The 21,769-nt window shown below is 37.7% G+C and overlaps 1 protein-coding gene across 4 annotated transcripts in view; it reads left to right on the top strand.

Moving 5' to 3' along the window:
• The first annotated feature begins 6,379 nt into the window (after positions 1–6,379).
• The window catches only part of robo3 (roundabout, axon guidance receptor, homolog 3 (Drosophila)), a 388,056-nt gene continuing 372,666 nt past the window's right edge, over positions 6,380–21,769 (top strand). For 2 of the 4 annotated variants that reach the window (XM_039764141.1, XM_039764139.1), the window contains exon 1: positions 6,380–6,920. In XM_039764141.1, the coding sequence (XP_039620075.1) occupies positions 6,758–6,920 (163 nt within the window). In that variant the 5' untranslated portion in view covers positions 6,380–6,757. The remainder of the gene's footprint in view (positions 6,921–21,769) is intronic. The other 2 variants (XM_039764140.1, XM_039764138.1) reach the window with 1 other exon arrangement.

Below are 21,769 nucleotides of genomic sequence, written 5' to 3'. Positions count from 1 at the left end.
TCTATCCATTTCATCCCAAACTAACTCAATGGGTTTTAAGTCTGGAGACTGTGCTGGCCATTCCATGATTTGTGTACCTTGTCTTTTAATGTAGTTCTGACATAGCATGGGGGTTTGTTTTAGGTCATTGTCTTGCTGTAGCATGAACCCCTGACCTACTAGACGCAGACCAGAAGGTACTGCGTAGCACTGCAAAATGCAATGGTAACCCTTTTGATTCAGAATGCCAGTCACTCTGTTCAAATTACCAACCCTGCCTCAAACAAAATAACCCCAGAGCATCACACTTACTCCTCCATGTTTGACAGTGACAACTGAGAGGACATGGTGGATGTTTGCTGACTGTCTGGCCAACCACCAGCGTTATCTGGTAGATAACCACCTAAATAATCAGATTGCGATTCAGAACTGAGAAAGTAATACTGTACTCCAATCTACACCCTGTCAAATAAGCAAACCAGCTGCAGTGGCACAATTTCAGTGGCTTCACCTCAGGTGCTGATGTACACCTGATTAACATCATTAAGGGTGAAACACGTGTACTCTTTGTATTATTTGGCAGATACTGTATGATATATTTATACTTTAATATGTACGCATAGCTAGTACTCGGTTGCACCCTCTTTTGCCCCCAGAACTACCGTAATACTGTGCTAGTGCTGGAAATATTCCTCAGGGATTCTGGTCCTTATTGACATGATAGCATCATGCAGTTGCTGCAGATTTGTTGGCTGCATATCTATGATGCAATTCTCCCATTCCACTATATCCCAAGGGTGTTCTATTGGATTAAGATCTGGTGACTGTGGAGACCATTTGAATACAGTGAACTCATTGTCATGTTCATGAAACCAGTTTGAGAAGATTTGAGCTTTGTGATATGGCATGTTATCATCCTGGAAGTAGCCTTTAGAATATTGGTGCACTGCTGTCATAAAGGGATGGACATCATCAGCAACAATACTCAGGTAGGCTGTGGCATTTAAACATTGCTCAATTGGTGATAAAGGGCCAAAAGTGTTCCAAGAAAATATTTCCCATACCATTACAACACCACTACCAGCCTAAAACGTTGATACAAGGCAGGATGGATCCATGCTTACATGTGGTTGACACCAAATTCAGATCCTACCATTTGAATGTTGCAGCAGTAATCAAGGCTCATTAGACCAGGCAATGTTTTTCCAAATTTTTGTTGTTCAATTTTGGTGATCCAGTGTGAATTGTAACCTTAGTTGCCTGTTCTTAGCTGACAGAGGTGCCACCCAATGGGGTTTCCTGCTGCTGTAGCCCATCTGCTCCAGGGTTTGACGTGTTGTGCATTCAGTGATGCCCTTCTGCATACCTCCATTGTGACAAGTGGTTATTTGAGTTACTGATGTCTTTCTGTCCACTTGAACCAGTCTGGCCATTCTCCTCCAACCCCTGGCATCAACCAAACATTTTCGCCCAGAGAACTACCACTTACTGGATATTTTCCTCTTTCCAGACCATTCTCTATAAACAGTAGAGATTGTTGTGTGAAAATCGCAGTAGATCAGCAGTTTCTGAAATTCTCAGACTAGCCTGTTTGGCACCAACAACAATGCCACATTCAAAGTCACTTCAGTCACCTCTCTTCCCCATTCTGATGCTCAGTTTGAACTTCAGCAGGTTATCTCAACAATGTCTATATGCCTAAATTCATTGAGTTTCTGCCATGTGATTGGCTGATTAGACAAGCAGCTGAATAGGTGTACCTAATACAGTGGCTGGTAAGTGTATATACCAGGGTGGCGCAGGGAAACAGGACATTTTGGAACTAGGTTTTGGCGACCCTGAGGAGTCGGCAGTTGTTTGGGACCAATGTGAGCTTGTTTAGAACCCATTGCCATTAGTCATAATGGAGCAGTAAAGTGGTGCACAACAACCATTAGCTGTGAACGCCTTTTATAGGAACGGTGATAGTGTGACTGCTGCGCAAAGGGAATTAGGGCATCATTATCAGTTAGGACATCAAGATTGCGTCATGTCTGCTCATGCGATTACAACATGTTTGCGTAATTTCAAAGAAACAGTTCAGCCTTAAAAAAAGTAGTTCCCAGGTGGAGCCACTTTGCATATTGCCCGACAATCGATGGCAGCTATTCGACGATTGTCTGAAAGGCATGTCATTTTACGTAACGTGACATTCCATGGCCTTCAAGATCCCCTGATCTCACTGTTTGTGATTTTTTTCTGTGGGGACATCTTAAAAGCCAAGTGTACCACACACGTCCTGCAACAATTACTGAACTAAAAAGGAAGATTGAAGAGGAAATCGCTGACATTCCTCTTGACATGTTAAATCAACCAATGCAGAATTTCCACAGTAGGCTGACAGAAAGTGTACAGAGAAATAAACAACACCTTAATGATGTTTTCTTCAAAACATAAAATGAATATTGAGGGCCATCATTAATTGCATATCCTTTACAATACATTTCATTATTAAATGTATTTTGTAATGTGTTTATTCATGCATTGAACGTCAATTGAAAATTTCCTGTTTCACTGCGCCACCCTGTGTGTGTGTGTATATATATATATATACAGCTGTGCATTTATTGCATGAACATAAAGGGTAATATGTACACACAAAGACACAAGTGACACACATAAATAAGTATGTATACTCAAGTACATAGTCACATTTTCAAGCATAGTCCCCACCTTACACAAAATGTCACCATGAGCATTAAGCAACTTGTAGTAAATTATATTCATGTTAGTTTTAAAATCATATTTACACCATAGATGGTTTGCCTTTTCTGCCCTTTTGCAAGAGAGTTGGCGTGGAAGTTAATGTGCTCTGTAATGAACTGACCTGCCATCTAGGGTTGTTTCCTGTCTTTGACCTCAAAGTACCAGGATACTTTTCAGGACCTTGCCACCTTGGAATGGAACAACTAACTCTATGTATATTAGTATGTTCTTATTGTATGGTGTTTATTTATTGTTGTTGAGTCCTATTTTGTATTTTATATGCAAGTGCACATATGTATGACACAGTCAAAAGTGTGCTAAATAACAATATACAGCCCTTAGACAGCCCTTTAAACCAATTGAATATGGGTTTGGGTACATTTCTTATACCAGGCTGTATGCCAGCCCTTTTGTTCTAATGATTTTAGCGGCAGCACTTTTGAAAAACAAATGTAAGTGGAATATGCACAATGAAGTTCATCTATGCTAAGGTTTGAAAACACTTTTGCTCTGAAATTTTGTAATATATATGGGCATAGTATGCCAATTTCTTGTAGCAACACATTATGCATGTGACATGTTATTGTGGTCTTTTTCTGAAAGCTAAGAAAGTTTGGCCGGAGTTGATCTTGCATGCCCCATAGTGCATAATGGGATAACTTATTTTGTTTGTAAATGTTTAGGTGCTCTATTGAGTCTTCCTACTACTCTGTTAACCCAGCTCGTTTATTTAAATCAAATACATAAAGGCACAAGTGTGACAAAAGAGAAGTTTATAGTATTATCAAGTGACCTTTGTGCATTTTCTATCATTTCACACCAGCCTAATCCACATCCAGAAACATAAAAAAATATTGCTCACTCCAGTGCCCACATACAAGTTTTCTTTACTTGATCCTCTAACTCGATTTATGACCGTGGCCTTCCCATGAATGCAAAGCCCCTGCCAATGAAGCAAGATGTGGATAATTTCCAGGGTGCTGAGTAAGGGGTCGTCATGGTGGCTTCTTCACGGTAACTATTCTCATTGAGAGCGATGTCCAAACAGAACATGTTAATTGGGAGCGTGACTAAATGGGCTGTCCCCTTTTCTCAATTTTGATAAACTGGCTATTTGGTAAAGAAAGATTTGCCTATGAGCCCCATCTTGCTCCATGGCTGGTCACAATCTCATTTTTGAACTGTTACATCTCTGCATTCTTTAAAATTGTACCCAGCTGTTGTTTATGTATGAAAGGAAAAAAAAATAAACTAACCATGCTGTGAGATGTCTTCGGTTTTCTCTGTAAATAAATACCTCTCCCTGAAGGACTTTCATAGCTTGATTTTCTAACTTGAATGGTGTGCATTGTCTTCTCAGCAAAGATACTCTTTTAGGGTTGAGGAAATGACCAGCACAGACCAATGCCTATGTTATAAACTTTCCATTTTGCTTTTCTGACAGGTAAATTCTGGAAGAAAATGAGTTAAGAATCAAAGTGCACATCAATTTTTCTTCAGTTTTGTTTGGTTAAATGAAAGCTGCATTCTCTTTATCAGACAAGGTAGCACAGGCATCTTTGAAGAAGTTGAACTAAAAATCATGAAGACAGTGTTTATATGCTTATTACAAAATCATTTGATAAATTCATTAAACAAATTGTATTATTTTAGAGTAAGTCTCCTAGAACTCCCAAAAGCTTGGAAGAGCCATTGCTAAAGACTGAATGCCTTTAGGGCATTGAGTAAATCTATCTTTTCTATTAACAGGTTGAGAAATCCTTACAATAGGTGTGCTGGCAAATACTGCATTTATTTTCAAAGATCTGTTATGTAACATGTTTCACACTAAACATTAACCCATGGCTGTAACCCTATCATTTACTATATTTGTAGCTAGTTGAATGTGGTGAAACAACTTTCAGAAGAATTGTGCCCTTGTGTTTCTTGATTGTATTATACACAGATGAATTGGTGAGAGCAACAGAGAGTGGATTGTGGAGCTCTTTTGTGGACAGCAGTTGTTTTGAAATTATCTGAGACCTTATGACAGTTTTCCATTTCTTGCAATTTTCAGGAATTTAGCAATATTTAAGAAAATGCATGACCTAAACAAGAAAGAAAGATTTGCTTATATCCAGTATGGGTAAGTACAATCAAACATAAAGGCTCATTAGGTGCTGTAAACTACTAACATCTTCAGATTAAATTTTAAAACTTTTGTTATTTCAAGCCAAATTCACTTTCTAAACCTGCTTTATCCTGAGCAGGGTTGTGGGGAAACTGGAGGCTTTCCTAGCAAGCATAGGACACAAAGCAAAAACGATCCCTGGACATGGTGCCAGTCCATTGTAGCGTGAACACACAGATATAGTCATTTTAACAATGCCAAGTCTTCTAACTTGCATGTCTTTGGAGTGTAGGAGGAAAATGGAGCAAGCTCACTTAGACACAGGAAGAACATTCAAATTCCATTCAGGGAGGACCAAGGAGATGAACCCCAGGCCTCCCTTTTGCAAGGCAACAGCACAACCACTGTTCCACCATAACACCCATTATTCTAAACCATCCATCAGTACATTTTCTGTCCCACCAATCCAGTTCAGGATTATAAGGAGCTGGGATACTTATCTCGTCAGATTTTGAAGCACACTGAGAATTTCTCTGGTCAGGGTTCCAGTCTATTGCAGTGCACACTCATGTACACACATCACTCGCTCATACAGGCCAATATGGGACTTGTAAATTCACTAAACTTGCACACATTTCGAAGGTAGTTAGAAAACCTGATGGGAAACCTACAAGCACATGAGAAGAACTTACAAGCTCCATATGGATAATGCCATTCATTGCGTTTGTTGCAAAAAGAAGTGGAAATCACTGCAAGCATGTTTAGATTCAGTAATTAAATTAACCATATACCCTGCCATTCATTTTCAAAATCCATGTTTGTGGACAGCCAGAGATGAGATTATAGTTCATTGTAGAGTCATATGCACAAACTTAAAAAACTATAAGCAAATTTTGAGCCCGTACCTAACTCTGGCAGTGACCAGAGTGTAGTCAGAGTAAATCTCATACAGACATCAAGAAATATGGAACTAGACCGCAAAACCCACACTGCCACCATGCAGAGGTTAGGCCAAGAAACAAAATCTGGTCCCTGAAGCTATGTGCAGCAACACTAATCTCTTCCTTCTTATTCGTGCTGCCTTTTGGCTTGCATAAATAGAAATACAATTGATATTTCTTATGGAAACAATTTTATTTGTGTCCAATTGAAAGAAAGAAAGAGAAACTTGTGCACGCCTGCATAATCTGGTTCCTACTCGCCTATATTTCTGATCAGCTTGTATAGATGAGATAGACAGAAAGTGACAGTATATTGCCTTCCAACTCGTTCCTCTAGGGATGATTATTAATCCAATAATTAAACATTTATTGCCGCCAGCACCTGCTCTCTCACTCCACGGAGACCCCTCGGGAGCCCATCACACGCTTGCAGGAAACTATGCAGCGGGGAGTGAAGCGAAGAGAGAGAGAGAGAGAGAGAGAGAGAGAGAGAGAGAACGTGTAATGCTTGTGGAAGTAAGGAGTGGAAGGGGGAGGGAGGAAGAAAAAAAGAGCATCCCTTCTGAAGGGTCATCAGATTGTCGGATTCTTTCACACCGGCGAGATGTTTTTCCAAGGCATAGTGTGAAGTTATGTGACAGAACGTGAAGACAGACTGACAGACGAGAACATAGGAAGAGCGACAATGAGGACGTGTTGAAAACAAAATCTGCAGTCCCCGATGAGCAAATCTTAACTTTACCGAAAGTGACAAGAGAAAAAGTTGACATTAAATTTGGACTCTATTTGAGCGCCGTCAGTTTTATACGCCCACGTTAGCCATTGTGTTTAATATGTCTATTCATTGTGTTACTTTCAGGTCCTCAATCTGACTTTAGAGTATACTAATTCTAGTTGAGATTTTTTGTGGACGCATTTTATTGGTTTCAAGACACATAAAATCAGCAAAGAAGTCAAATCAGCATTTCTCTTCTTTACCAAGATGCTGCGCTACCTGCTCAAGACACTGCTGCAGATGAATCTCTTTGCAGAATCGGTGAGCGGAGACCCGTCCAATAACACTGACCTGCTCCTCAACCTTACGGCGGCGCTGCCTACTCTGGACGGGACACTGCTGGAGTTCGGAAACCTCACAAGCCTTAACGGTAAGACGGACTTATAGTACACACACGCATTCATCACCGTAGTCCTTTATGCCGCGCAGAATCATCGTTTAAATGAACTCTTATTGTTTTAAACTAACCCTGAAAGTTGTATAGGTGTGCTTCCATAAATAAAGTCTAAAATAGCACTAATTATGTTTTCTTTGTGAGAGATTCATCTTGCAATGTCATTCTTTTTATGCTCCAATTGAACTTTTTATTTATTTTAATATTGCTACTTCTAGTACTCATCATTATAATGTCAGTGCTCCATTAAGTCGAGAGGTAAGATTATTGTCCTTATTGCTTACTTGAAAAGTTCTCTTAAGAACAAACGAATGGAAGCAAAACTGGAGAATGGTGGGTATGAATGACCTCATTTTACAACCTACCCATCAAAAAGTGGGTATCCAAGAAATAATGTACCTCTCAGTGTAAACTGCTTGTAGACTGACATTTGGTTCAAAATAATAATAATTAATGGCTTAATTAAATCAATCAAGTTCCTCAGATATTCAGACACATGCAGCATGACAGAACATTGCAATTCTTACGGCTATGACGTACTACTCTGCCATTACGATTACAAGAAATCGTGTTAATAATTGAAGCCCATATATATGTGACATTCTTTAGTTAAAAGATAAAACTTTTGGTGCTTTCCTTTCTGCATTTTCAAGGAAATCCACACTAAGGTAAGATTTATAGTATATTACGGTCTTAACGTCATTTTCGAGGTGAGGTGTAAGGTGTCATTTTTATGTGCACATATCCGTTAGTCTGTAATTTCATTTTATTTTTTCCATTTTCTTTAACTTATTTTCTGGACTGTATACCATTAATATGGAATTTGTTGAACTTTCACTGAAAGATTCGTGAGGTACAGTATTTGCTCCAGTCCCGCGAATTCGTACCTTACGGTTGTAAATGTCAGCGCTGATTTAATGTCACCTTAAGCAGCAGTGCAAAAACTATATATTGGTTTTATTATAGTTTGAGGTTTTATGTGTGAGTGTATAATGGTATTTTTAAGTGCCATATAAAATTTCTCAGAACTGCTGGTTTGTTTTCCAGCGACAGGTCGTCCCCGGTTGTTGAGTACAATATTTGGTATTGATCAGCAATATCCCGAGAGGTGGTAAGTCGTTGAACCGGCAAGCTGTTCGGACTTTAAGTATTATGGGATAAACAAGGTTTTGTAATGGCTTATAAAATATCCTCCAGGGAAAACAACAATAATTATATATTTAATTTACGTTCTGTGTGTTTATTTTGGGTCTTTTTGTAAATACAAAGTGCGTGATTTATTCATAAACCTTAACCGTAGCAATTATAAAGCGGTGGTATATGAATGTGTCTGTGTGTGACTGGGGGTCGTTTTTCCGGATTTCAATTTTATATATGCGTAGTATAGTTTAGTGGAAATCTATGAGGTTATCCTGTTAAACCCGAGTAATGAACAACTCGCGATTCAGCAATATTGGACTCTTTGGTGCGGAGATGACAGTCACCTTAATGTGATTGTAATTGTATTTACGGTAATAGACATGGTCATTGATTTCAGGTAAAGTTTTTCCTCCTCCAGCACAAGCGAAATCAATAACCCTAACGTTGTTTTTTCATCCGGTGTTCAAACTTTAGTGTCTAAAGAGGAGTCACAGATCTTGTTGGAAATACTGTTACTCAAATCTAGATTAATGTTCGAGAGTAAACTCACAATGAAAACGGTTGCAAAATAGTTCGTTAAATAAATAATATCCGCATTTAGATGCATCTGGACACGCTGTTTTGGTTGAATGGAGTCTAGGTATCATGGACATCAGTTTCTTAAGTCTTCCCAGCTGTGCTAAACTGCAGACAAAGTCTCGTTGATTTCGCCAACCTCTAATCAAGAATACAAAGACAAGACTGCTTGGCGTGTGGTACAACGTAATTGGGTAATCACGGAATTGTCTGCGCGCGTTTTTATATCTGGAGACACGTGCACGCGCACTGTTATGAGCAAATCGAAAAAAGTTAGGAGGGGACCCAGGGCTTTCTTTCTTTCTTTCTTTCTTTCTTTCTTTCTTTCTTTCTTTCTTTCACTGTTGTTTACTGAAATCTCGATTGTTTCGGAGTATTTGTTAATCATTACCGAAAAGGCAACGATGAATGAAGTCGTATTGAAAATGTTAAGAATAAGGAGTTTGAGGTCAAATTTCACAGCCTTTATTGTTTATTTATTTATTTTTATTAATTTAAATTTTTGATATATAGACTATTCATTCTATAGAAAGAATGGGATAATAATCAGCAAAATGTATGGGGTTGAACGATTTTGAGGTACCCTTACTATGAATTGTATTCAGCTCTGCGTAATGATGACATAGATTAATGAATGTTTGTAGAGATATGAGGTTCCTGTAATTTTTCTTTCTTTTTGTAAAGCATGTAACTCTTTTGCTCCACCCACTAATAGTGGGTGGCCATAGTGGCCATAATGATTGACTGGCCATAATGATTTTTATTACATGTAATATGCTTAATTTTAGTTTATATTTGTGAAAGAAAGAAACTTCAAATAATAAATAAATAAACTATGATTTAATGGAACTGCAAAACAATTAACCTGTTTGTATTTGTTTAGGCTCAAGTGCAACATCTAATAATGGTGAAGTGTTTTTTTTTTTCATTTTCAGAACAGTATCTCTTTAATAGGATCTGGGAATTTTGTTTTATTACTTGTTTTTTTTATATTCATCACTTATTCTAGACCAACTACCTGCCTGATATATTTTAATTACAATAGACTGTTAATTATACATTTTACACCTTCTGATCCAAAGCATGTGTTCTTTCCACTTCTAGGAAACACAAAAGAGTTGTATAGCGACACACATCCTAAGAAGGAGTTCTCATTTCATGTGGTGTTGGGGTGGTTAGGTTTTTTTCATGTTTAGGCAATGGAAGGTTTTTGTAATGAATATTTCAAAAGACTGTTCATTAAGGGAATTGTCATATACAGACAAATTAGTGACAAATATATGGTGTAAGGTAGCATGTAAAGTTGACAAAGTGATTGCATATCATAACTTGCAGTTTATTTACTAATGAAAGAACAGAATTATTTGTCAAAACAGAAAAGTTAAATCACAATGAGACATACAACATGGGTAACTCCTGGACAAAGCAATGAGGTGACCCACCTGGAGTCTCTTTCTTTCTTTCTTTCTTGCTAATGTCTGTCTGTGGTTTAAAGCTTAGCTGCTTAGGATAGACTACAGAGGTTTCTTTCAGGATATTTGTAAATCATCAATTAGCAACTACAGTATATATAGCAAAGAAGGTTTTGGTAGTGAACATTTCAAATTACTGTACAATCATTAGAGAAATAATACAGACAAATTAGTGATGACCTGAATATATGTAAGGTAAAGGGTATCATGCATTTACTAAAGGTTGACAAAATGAGTACATAGTATAGCCTGTAGTTTAAACACATAATGTTTTAAACAACATAATTATTTGGCAAAACAGAAAAGTTGCCTAACACTGAAATATGTGTAGTTATTTTGAAGGGCATTCTTAATAGCGAGCTCAGGTGAATCTTTTCAGGAATGCTTTTCACAACACTTAATCAAGAAACTCTGAGCTGCTATTTTAACCAGATACAAATACAAACTCCATAACCAAAGTGTGTAAAATTAACTAGTATCTCTAGTTAAACCAATTTGATTTCAATTAACCATTTTATGCCACAATGGTTAAAAACAACACTAAAGAAAACCTAAATGATTCCAAATACTCTTTTCAATAAATATATATTCATAGCTCATGTTTTATGGTAAGGTTTGCACATTTGTTATCACTTCTGCCCCAGAAATCCAGCATTCTGTATTTGAATCTTGTTCCTGTTGCTGTCAGTTTTCCTCCTTGAACTTTACTTTTTTACTATAGGTTAGATTAGTTTGTGACTCTACCTGATTGTGGGTGTAATCATGGGTGCTCCAGTCCATAGTTGCTGCCTGCTTTATGTCTACTGCTGCCAGAATTCATCCTGCAGCCCATGCCCCTGATTTGGATTTATCTGTTTTGTATATCGCTGTGTACATAAAATGTGATGAACTGTGTCATTATAAAAACCCTTTTAAGTCTAGAAAAAAACATACACAACTATAAATGTGGTGAACAGCTTTCAAAGCAAGTGAATGGAAGGGATGGAAGGGTGGATGGATGGATGCCTTAGAGTAAGACACATGGGAGCTGCCTGTGCATGCCACATGGAATGAGGAAAATAATCAAACATATTCATAGAAAGAACAAAGTTACCCCTGGGAATCAAGATGAAAACAGTTTGGGTTTAGAGCAAGAGTGTGCTCCGTTTCTTTGTACTCTTGGGAGTAATAGTTAAGGTGGTATAGCAGCGGGCCAGGAATAAGCATGTAAAAAGTAATTGACTTTCTATTTGGGGGTGAACATTAGGACTAGGTGACAATGAATGACCTTCCAAGAGGAGATGTATAAGCTAATGTTGCTTAGCATAAGAGGACTGATCTTCTAAACAGCACTTGTAATAAGTGTTGCACTGATAATAATGCAAAAAGTCAACATCTATTGTCCAAATCTGCTATATCTTAAGCAGAATTGTGGGGAAGCTAAAGCCCCAACGTGAACATATTTTATTAAACTATCAGATGCAAAGAAGGCATTCAAGTGAGGGAAACAGTTTGTTAAAGGGAAAGCCAAATAGCCAAATGGGATGCCATATCATAAGTTTTTTTTCTCTCTCTCTCTCTTAAGGAGATAGATAAGTTGAATGAGTAAAAACTCATGACTTTTTCAGAACTTAAAACGAGGAACTCAATTTTCAGCAACGAATAAGGGGCCAAGAAAGTCTCAGTAGTACAAAGAAAAAAGGGGAAAAATCAATGAAACCTTGACAAGTCATTTAGAAAATAATAGGGAATTTACTGAGGTGTGTTCACAGTTGCTCGGCAGTGCTTTACAATAAGCAACTGCATTATTCTCTGTAACAACTCTTTCGAAGTCCCGCGTATCTCATTTAGTAAAGGGAAGATGCTGTGCGGATGAATTAATATTCCCGGTTAGAAGGGAGCAAAAGAAAAAAGACACGGCAGCAGGAAAATAAAGGGCAAGAAAGGTGTGCTGGAGGATCAACTCTTTCCCAAAATGGAGAGTTTGTATTTTACGTATCAATCACTAAAACTTTAATTGTACAGTATGAAACAACTAATTGGGTGCAAAGGCAGTATCGTTAGAAATCAGGAGCTCGCATTACCTTTATATCTGCAAATAGACTTTCTTTACTTCTTCAAGTAAAATATGTAACTGTTCTAATAAAAAAATTAGGACAGTGAAACGCTAAATCAAGCCGTTGCTATCCTGTATTCTGAAACCGATATTCCATGTGACGGTCCCGGTAAGCAGGAGGAGATCGTGATCTTCACCAGCAGACGAAGAGGACACGCACACATTCACTTGCCCATTTTAGAATTGTTTTTGGATTTAAGACATGACCGGAGTGCTGTGGGAAAAACACAATTCTCCACCAAGAAACTGACCAGCCCCTCTGCTTTGATGAGTTTTCAGTTCTTTCAAAGCCCGTTTTCCATGCAGAATGTCTCAAGGAACGAAATTGTATTCCGTGAAAACTAGACACAAGAACCAGCCAAGAAGTGAATGTCAGCTAATCGCACTGTTTTCATAACGCATTTCCTTTTTGTATGTATTTGTCTATTGTAATGAAGTCCGAGTCAAGCAATATTTCATTGATGTCAAGTTGTTTGATTGTTCATTTCATATAACAATCTATTTGTTGAGCCCGGCTAATTAAGTGTTAGCGGAGGGCATAAGCCACATTTACGCATTCATTCAGTCTCAATTCCACTTAAATTAAAAATATTTTTAGAAAAATGTTAAACATGGTATATACATGTTAAAAGTCTTCTTAAATTCGGCTGAATCCTTATCTGGTCTTTAATAAAACATAACACAACGGGGCGACTGTAAAAAGCAAAAATTCATTCCAAAATAAATTTAAAAGATATCAGCTTATAATTATGTTGTACCTATAGGTTAAAGGGTGAAGAGCAAACTGAACAGAGCGACAGATTATATTGAAGAATCGGGATTAGTACAGCTATTAGAACAGGGTATTATAGGAGTTCATTTACTAAGAAGAGGTAATTATTGAAGCGACATTATACAAGAATTCACCTACGGACCTTCCTAATAGACCTGGGGAGACACTTCCAGAAAGCAGGGGCCACAAAGATGAATGAGGACCCAGCCCGTGCTGGCGGAGAGTGAGGTCGAGTCAGATGAAGGGGCGTGTGCTAATTGCGTTTGGTGATTGATGTTTCCAGCAGGTAGACCTTTTAAAGGAGAACTACAGTAATTTGAGCGGGAGGCGATGAAGCCAAAAAGGGATAGGGTGGGTCTGACCCTCATGGGAGTGTTCTGTAAGCGGTACAAAAATATTTTTTGACATTACAGCAAAGGGTAGGCGCAAGACTGTCCACGTTTTTTTTTTTTATTTAATTTTCACAAATGCAGACATTTACTGGGCCCAAAGTCCAGTAAGATATTAGCAAGCCTTTCATGATGAAAATAAGCAAAAAAAGTTACGTTTTGCGTGTATTTGGAAAGCAGCAAATGGCTATCACGGAGTTTGTAAAATAATATTTTAAAACTACAGAAATGAAAACTTAACAAATATCTCCTCCTGTTTGACAATATTTAATAGATAATCATAATACCTTTCATGTTACAAGACAATCGAATTTCTGCATACACCTTAAGTGGGGCGGGATGGACCTATATCTTTGTAGGGAATGGGGATTGATGTGTTTTATGGCACTCCAGCCTATCACATCTGGGTTCTTATCCTTGTCCGGACTGCGTGAAATTTACACATTTTCTCCTGGTTTCCATGATTTTGCATTATGCATTCTTCAGAAGGCTTAAATCTCTTTTAGGGGTCTGGATACTGTCCAGCTGTTTTTGACTCACAGCTATTTTGAACCATCTTGGAAAGACAGAAAGACAACAGATGGCACTATATAATAGGTAGATAAGAACAGAACAGGAAACATTAGATAGACATGACTGACTCTAAGATGTACACAGTAGATATAGATGGACAGATTGAAAGCATTATGTAATAGACTGATAGATATGAATGTCACTAAATATGATAGGTGTATATGAATGATATTCTATAAATAAATAGAAAATGAAAGCCACTATATAATAGATAGATATTAAACTACATACAACACAGATGTAAATGACAGTATGATGAAAGGATAGACAGGCAGACAAAGAGTTTGGAAAATCAGTATATAAAATAATTATAGTTGTGTCAAACATACTTTTAATAGATAAAGACTGCTTGCCAAATATTTATAAGTACATCTAAAGAAGTATGCTTGTTCAATGCCACTGCACATCCCTCAGCCTTTTTTGTTTTTTTTTCTCATATTCAATACTTTTCCAGTACAAGCCTTTGAGGATTCAGAGCACATTTATACCATCTCAGGTGTTTTAATTCTGTCCTGCAGGATGTGGAATCGAATGGCGACATTCACCCCCACCTCATGTTCCCGTATTAATAATGCACATCATAGCATGTGAAGTGACTTTCTGGATGTTTGGGCTCATTAGCTGAGCCCTTCATCAGCTGTCAGGCAGGAATCAGAGACTGTGATCATTTTAGAAGATGCTCTTTGCTTATTCCTGGCACTGCAGGAGCTTAATCCCTTGTTCCCTAATTGGCAGTATGGTTGTCAGGGGCAATGAGTTCATTGTAAAACGTACACGGCATGGGCTTAATCCCTCTGTGCTAATGTCTCGATTTGTTGCCTTATTGGGGTCAAGTGAGTCCCTAATACTCACAGGGCTTTCTTCTTGTTTCTTGGACTGTCCCATTACATTATTTTCTCATTCATATTAAGTTCAGATATTTTGTCAAAGACCTGTAATGGCTGAATGGCTATCAGAATCTTTACACTCTGCCATGGGTCCTTTGCTTCACTGAAGATCTCCATATCAGTGCCTTTAAATTTCCCTTGTTCATTCAGTGAGAAGGGATGACACCTATTTTTCTATTTGTATTCATGATTAAGCAACAAGTTCAACATCATACTACATCAACCCATTATCTGTACAAATACTGGAGTTCTGGGATTGGTGTGAATAATCCCAAAAATTAAAAAAGTAACAGTATACCCAACAGTGTTTATGGGGAGGTTGAGCATGTTTGGAGGATGGGGGATAGCCAGGACTGGTCTGTATCTGCCTATCCAGTTGAGGGTCCATCCCACCAATATTAGGCATCAGGTAGGACGGATCTGTATAAGGTGTGTGTACTTGGCATGGCACATTCACAAGTACACCCTCACTCATAGCTGACTCACTCAGAGTCGGTAACTAACTTAAACATGCATATCTTTGTAAATGTGGAGGAAACTGGTTAACCCAAGAAGAATATTCAAATTTCACAGGAAATGACCGTGTCAGGTTTTGATACCACATTTAGCATTTTATATCCATTTAGCAAGCCTCAGTGTCTATAAGGCTTAGGAAATAGCAGATGAATTAGTTTAGACAATGAATTAGTATAAAAATTAATATGCTACTTACACAGTAGTTTAATTTGAAACAGTATTCACAGCAGTGTTACAGGAGACTTAAATAGCTGAATGAGCCATTACTGTTTGAGTAGATTTTAAAGTCTTAAGTTGCTGGGATGCTTATTTTCTTCTGCCAACAGCAGTAAAAAGTCACAGTCTGAGTTGAGTAGCCATATGATTAAATAAGGTTGATATAATGGGATAAAGAAATAATCAGGAGGTCAATATACCACAAAAAAGCTAACACTAAAGCAGAATCACAGTTAAAAACCAGTGCAAAAGGATCTTAACCATGAACACTTAAGAATGGAACAGACATACTGATGTTTGCAGAAAATCTGCAATCTTGGACAATCAGGAAGTGTGTGGCACTGACTTTTTAAACTTTCTCAATAGTGACATCATATGCTGTGCACTTCTGGTTGTTCTAGCCTAATAACATTGTAGCAATAGCACTTCAGAATGGTGATGTTGTGAAACTGCAACACAAACATGGTGAAAATGATAAACAGACCCCCGAATACTACCAACCAGACCAGCACTTCACTAAGTTTGAATTCAAAGTACGCCTCAACACAGGCAGCCTAGCCCCAAACTGAAAAGGCAGGCTTCAAGCCCTTCAAAGGCCAAGGAATGGGGCTCAGCCTTTTAAAGTAAAGAAACATACTCCAAATACACAAAAATGTTATTTGAGGGAGATGACAATTGCATATCTATGGCTTGAGAAGATGAACAAAGAATGTCTATAAATAAATAATTTATTTATACAGTGTAAGCTAAAAGAAGCATAAAATGGCAACAACGGGAAAATAGCAAAATAATGCAAAAAGGATTTGCCTAAGAATGCAATCCAAAGCTAACATGACCAAATCTACAATACAGTACTCAGAATCCAAGATGAAAGCAAAAAAATAACAAAAAACCTTAAAAATCCAAGAAAATACTATGATCATCTTCAACACACAACTCCATGACTGTCTGTCGAACTTAGCCCTCAACCAGAGTATAAGGCTGAGGACAGTCCTAAGCAATGAAGTCACAGTGTGCCCACCTCTTTGGGATCTACCCACAAAGTGCATGGGACACAGACAAACAACATAAATTCACCATACACAAACTACTAAATAATAAATGAACTTAACAATATTAACAGAAATGAATAGCAACACATTAATAATAACAATTCAAAACAACAGAAATGACCATAAACACACACAAAAAAAAACATATGCCAGGTTAGAAACCTTGGCCAAAACATAACAAGTAAGCACCCTTGGAAAAATATAATAGCACTAGAAAAAATGTAAAATATTTTCAAAAGCTTTAAAATTAAATAAAAACTAAATTTCAATGTGAATTCTATTCAAGTAGACTTTACAGGTATCATGTACACCAGTGCCTTTTAAATTCGTTAATAAGAGACTGATAAGTTAATTGACTCAAAGAAGGTGCCAGAGCCCATGAATTGTAAGGTCTCAACCCATAACCATTCTATGTTGCAATACAACTCTTTTGCCACAAGGAGACCATACAGCCTACTGCAGATGTGGATGAATCCACTTTTAGAAGAGCTGGATTGTCTTCTGGTTAACAGCTTTACTAGAAACTGATGGGAAGCTCTTACCAATCTTCTGTACTGGTTAAGCCACTTTTCAGAAATATATGACCATTTCAACCTGCTGGTGACACTAAGGAGAACTCCTATTTCAGAATACATTGCTTGAGCTGGGGCAGCTTTTTAAAGAGTGGGCTACTCATTGGCGCTCCCCTGCAGGGAAAGTGTGCAGCTTTTTAAACATCCAGCATTAAAGATACATTGTACCAAATGAGCCACTCACATTTCAAGAAGTGAAAGGAGGTAGGAGTGTGGTGGGGGGTTAAGAGGAATTAATGCTTCGGTCTGAACTCAGAGCCACTGCTGTGTTTATCTGTATTGACTAAGCCACCGAGGAGTGTCTTGGCTTATTCTGAATATAATCGACAATATTTGGCCTCTTTCCTTCTGAAGAAATATGAACACCCTTGGCTGCACTTGTTTTATTGTTTTTCCATGCCTTTATTTCTGCAACATTTTGCAGGCTTTGTGTTTTTTAAATTTAATGATCATTGAAGAGACAGAAACTCAATGAGCATTAAGAAAACAGTATGCTCAGCTAGCAGAGTGCGACTGGCAGATCATCTGAATACTTTACAAACTGCTGTGCCTCAGCATACTTGATCACTAACAGCAGATTGGCTCATTTAATTGAGTACACATCTTACAAAAACTGTATCTTTAAAAAGAAGTATCTACTGCATGTCGGTTTATACATAACAAAAACATACAGTATGTTTGACCTTTATTATGATTTATGTAATGCCTTTAATCTATAAACTTCGGAAAAATGTTCAGAGAGTGAATTTTACAATTTTTCACATCTCACAGAAAGTCAAGCATACATAATAATAATTCTTTGCATTTATATAGCGCTTTTCTCACTAGTCAAAGCGCTCAGCAATTGCAGGTGAAGGGCCTTGCTCAAGGGCCCAACAGAGCAGAGTCCCTTTTGTCATTTGCAGGATTCGAACTGGCAACCTTCCAAGTGCCATTGCAGATCCCTAGCCTCAGAGTTACCACTCCGCCCATGCAGGTTTGTACTCTGTGACACACACTGTAGAATTCAAAAAGTCTGAATTGCAAAGTGAGGGAACCTTAATGAAGTTATTGTATGTTAATAGTTTAGCCCAGAGGTGACAGTGGTAAACGTAGGGACATAATGGAGACCACTCACTCAGCTCAAAAGTAATGGTGGCAAAACTCAGGGATAAAGTGAAAACCAGTTTATGAGCTGAAGGGGTACTGTAAGAAGAACTGTATGGTGGTAAAAAATAAGGAGACCTACACACAATAATGACTGGAAAGCATTTAGAATAAGAGTAAGAGCAGTAATAATTATGGTAGTAAAGAGGATGAGTAGAGAGGACAGTGAAATTCTTACTTGCAGGCCCAACCAGCACACAACACATCTCCACTCTCGGTTAAATGACGAAAGTGTTTTCATTCAGGATGCCTGAGGTGGGTGCTGGTGGGTGGGTGGTCCAAAACTGAACTGGTGCGCATGCCACTCAGGTACACAGTGCCCAAATTAGGAGCACTTTGGTTTTCTTCAGTGCAAACATGTTTTTATTTATTTCTAGTAAACGGTTGTCCACTCTCTCATTCTTAATGCACCATTCCTTTCGTGGATTCAAAAGTATGTCTCTTTGCTCTTTTGGGACTTTGGGACTTACTGTAGATGGCTCCTGTTCCACACCACCAATATTCCTTTATGTTTGTGTAATGCTGCTTTTATCAGTCTTCAGGCATAGGTGGTTTTTTGTACCATTATTAAATGTGATATTTCTTTTTTTAAGTTCTTGCCACTTTATTCTGAGTTTTAAGGGTCCTCTTTGTTTAAAAAAAGAAGCTGACAATACAGACCTGATATTTTTCAAGTCCATTGCTCCAGCTGGCTTTTCAATACTGTGTCCCAAAGCCTCTTCTGTTATTAAATGTTTCTTATATGGGAAAATAAACAAGATGTTTTATTATTACAAGACTGTTTTAGTTTTAATTTTTTTAAAAAATACCCTTTTGCCTTTCCTGGAATAATTCATACAAATGTTGACCTGTCTGCTTTTTGGTTTTGTTGGATAGGATCCTGTCTCGTGCCCGCTGCCAGGCTGAATGCCTTCACGCCAGCTTTTGATGATTGATGGCATTTAGCTCTTTATTTTCTAAATAAATAAAATGCTAATATGTGTCCACCTGTTGTGCAATTACTCACAAAATAATGGGACTAGAACCTTGAGTTTGGTCTCAAGCGAAAGCTTATGACATGATAAGTTCTGGAAATTCAAAAGATTTTAGGTAATGTAATGCCAATTATTTTATTACCATAGGTTCCTGTGTTTGACTAGTGTTAATGATTTTCCTATACATGTACAGTATGGATTGGCATTTGTTCATGTAAAACATATGTGTGGTTGTGTTAACAGTATGTATTTTGAATGTTTTTGTTTGACTGGCAAGAAGGTGCTTAGGGTTTCACAGAAAAGACTGAACACCCACTGGAAACGTCAAAGAGAAAGAAAGAGAAACTCATCATGCCCACTGGAGGGCAGCTAGGTCCAATAGTCAGGGACACTTATATAAGAAAGAAAATGGTGGATTGGATGAAGCGTGCTGTGTTAGACATGGATGATAGTGGGCAGGCAAACAAGCAGTTGATAGTGTCCATCCCTTGCACTTTTCAGTTAGAAGAAGTACACTGCAATAAAACTTGCAGCATGATGTGTTCAATGGGTATTTACGAATGCGATCTATAAAGCCTAGACACAGTGACTAAGGCACTGACACCATACCAGTCTCCAGTTCAGTTCTTAACTGTATCCTACTGTGCAACCCTGATCAGGTCACTTAGTCTCTGTGCCTTAACTGTAAAAAACAGCTTTAAATAGAGGTAATGCAGAACGGTATTGTAAGTCCTCTTAGATAATGTCATCAGGTAAATACGTAATATCCACAAAATGTGCAAAGGTAGAATAAACAAAGTAAACAGAACTCAGGTAGAATTATTTGTTCAGTTGTGTGTTAAGAAGTGTCTGATTTCATTCGCACATGTGTATGCACTGATTTCTTATGCTGATCAGATTATAAAATAAGGTTGGCAGCACAATACATGAGTTAAACTCAAGGAGCATGTCTAACTTAATCACCAATGGTGTTGAATCTCATTGATTTGAGGATGTCAGATTGCATGACTAGAAATTAAAGGGGATGACAAATTACTTGATTCCCTCATAACTTCTCAGACTTCTTTATCAATAATGTTTTCCAGGTATAATAATATTAATAATTATAATACCTTTTGTTTTTATAGCGCCTTTTCAGCCACAAATTCTGCTTGTTTGTTTTTTTCAATTTTGTAATTGGAGAAGAGCACCCTTTGGTTGTCAAGAATTGCACACACACAGGAGCCTGCTCCTATGGCTTGGGCCATTGCAGACTGCTATGAGTAAGTCACTAGGAATGTCACAGTAAAGACTGCAGCTGTGTAAATGAAAGCTATGACTGAAAATCACTGAAAAAGTTATGTAGTATGATAGGGGCTTAAGTGAGGTGCATGCACACTGATCAGGCATATCCATTACCAGTCTAAATCCTTTTGGCTAAACTCTCAATCTCTTGTTTCAGTTCAGGAAATTAGAAATATTATACAAATGGCATCAGGTACACTGGCATTTATGAAGAGAGGATTATAAAGCTATACAGACACCTAGTGAAAACCTGATTATTGGTGTTATTTGAGTGAAAGGGCAGTAACTGCCGAAGATATGATTGGTTTCATAGTTTTAGTATGTTAGGACTACTGTACCTTCAACATTCATATAACTTGTTTAAAGCTAAATTCATCCTTCTTCAATTGAGTACTTTAATATAAGGAGACAATCTGGTCATAAATGTAATGAAAGGACAGAAACATTCACCACATCCAGACTCATTTTCCTGCCCTCACTGAATGTATTTGTACTGTGCTGTCTAGAAATTAAATTCAAACTATCTATCTATCTATCTATCTATCTATCTATCTATCTATCTATCTATCTATCTATCTATCTATCTATCTATCTATCTATCTATCTATCTATCTGGATTATTATATTGCAATATTATTCTCATCAAGGTTTACAGGTCAGTATTGAGTTGGTTGCTTTTGTGGCGGCTGCTTCAGCCATTCAAAACTGAGGCAGGACAGACAGTGAATTGAAGGAGCTCCACAATGCTGCAAGCCCTACAATCAAAAGGGGCAAAATAGCACCAGCTCACTAAGGCCAACTCACTAAGGCTTTTGCATATCATCATACTTGCAGTCACTATCTGTCATCTACTCATAAATTCCTGTCATTTCTGTTCCAGGCTTTAATCAGTCAGATTGTTTCATTTGGAGCTCAGCCGCTAATCCCATGTATTAATATCTGATTCCTTTGTGATGAGGCGCTGAATGGTTTTTATAATACAAACTTACACAAGAAGCTCATTTCAGATCCATCTTCCCCGAAGGCGCAAGAGGAATTAAACATTTACTGTAGCTGCCAAAAGCCTTTCCTGCTGAATTGGAAGCTTATTTTTCTTTGTTTTATTTGTGGTTTTGAAAATTTCATTCTTTTCAAGGTGAATTGCCGCACTTGTTTGAGCAC

This window comes from Polypterus senegalus, chromosome 9 (genome assembly GCF_016835505.1).
Source record: "Polypterus senegalus isolate Bchr_013 chromosome 9, ASM1683550v1, whole genome shotgun sequence".
In the NCBI taxonomy this organism is placed as follows: domain Eukaryota; kingdom Metazoa; phylum Chordata; class Cladistia; order Polypteriformes; family Polypteridae; genus Polypterus; species Polypterus senegalus.
Note: the sequence above shows the minus strand (reverse complement) of the source record. Positions and strands in the feature narration are given on the sequence as shown.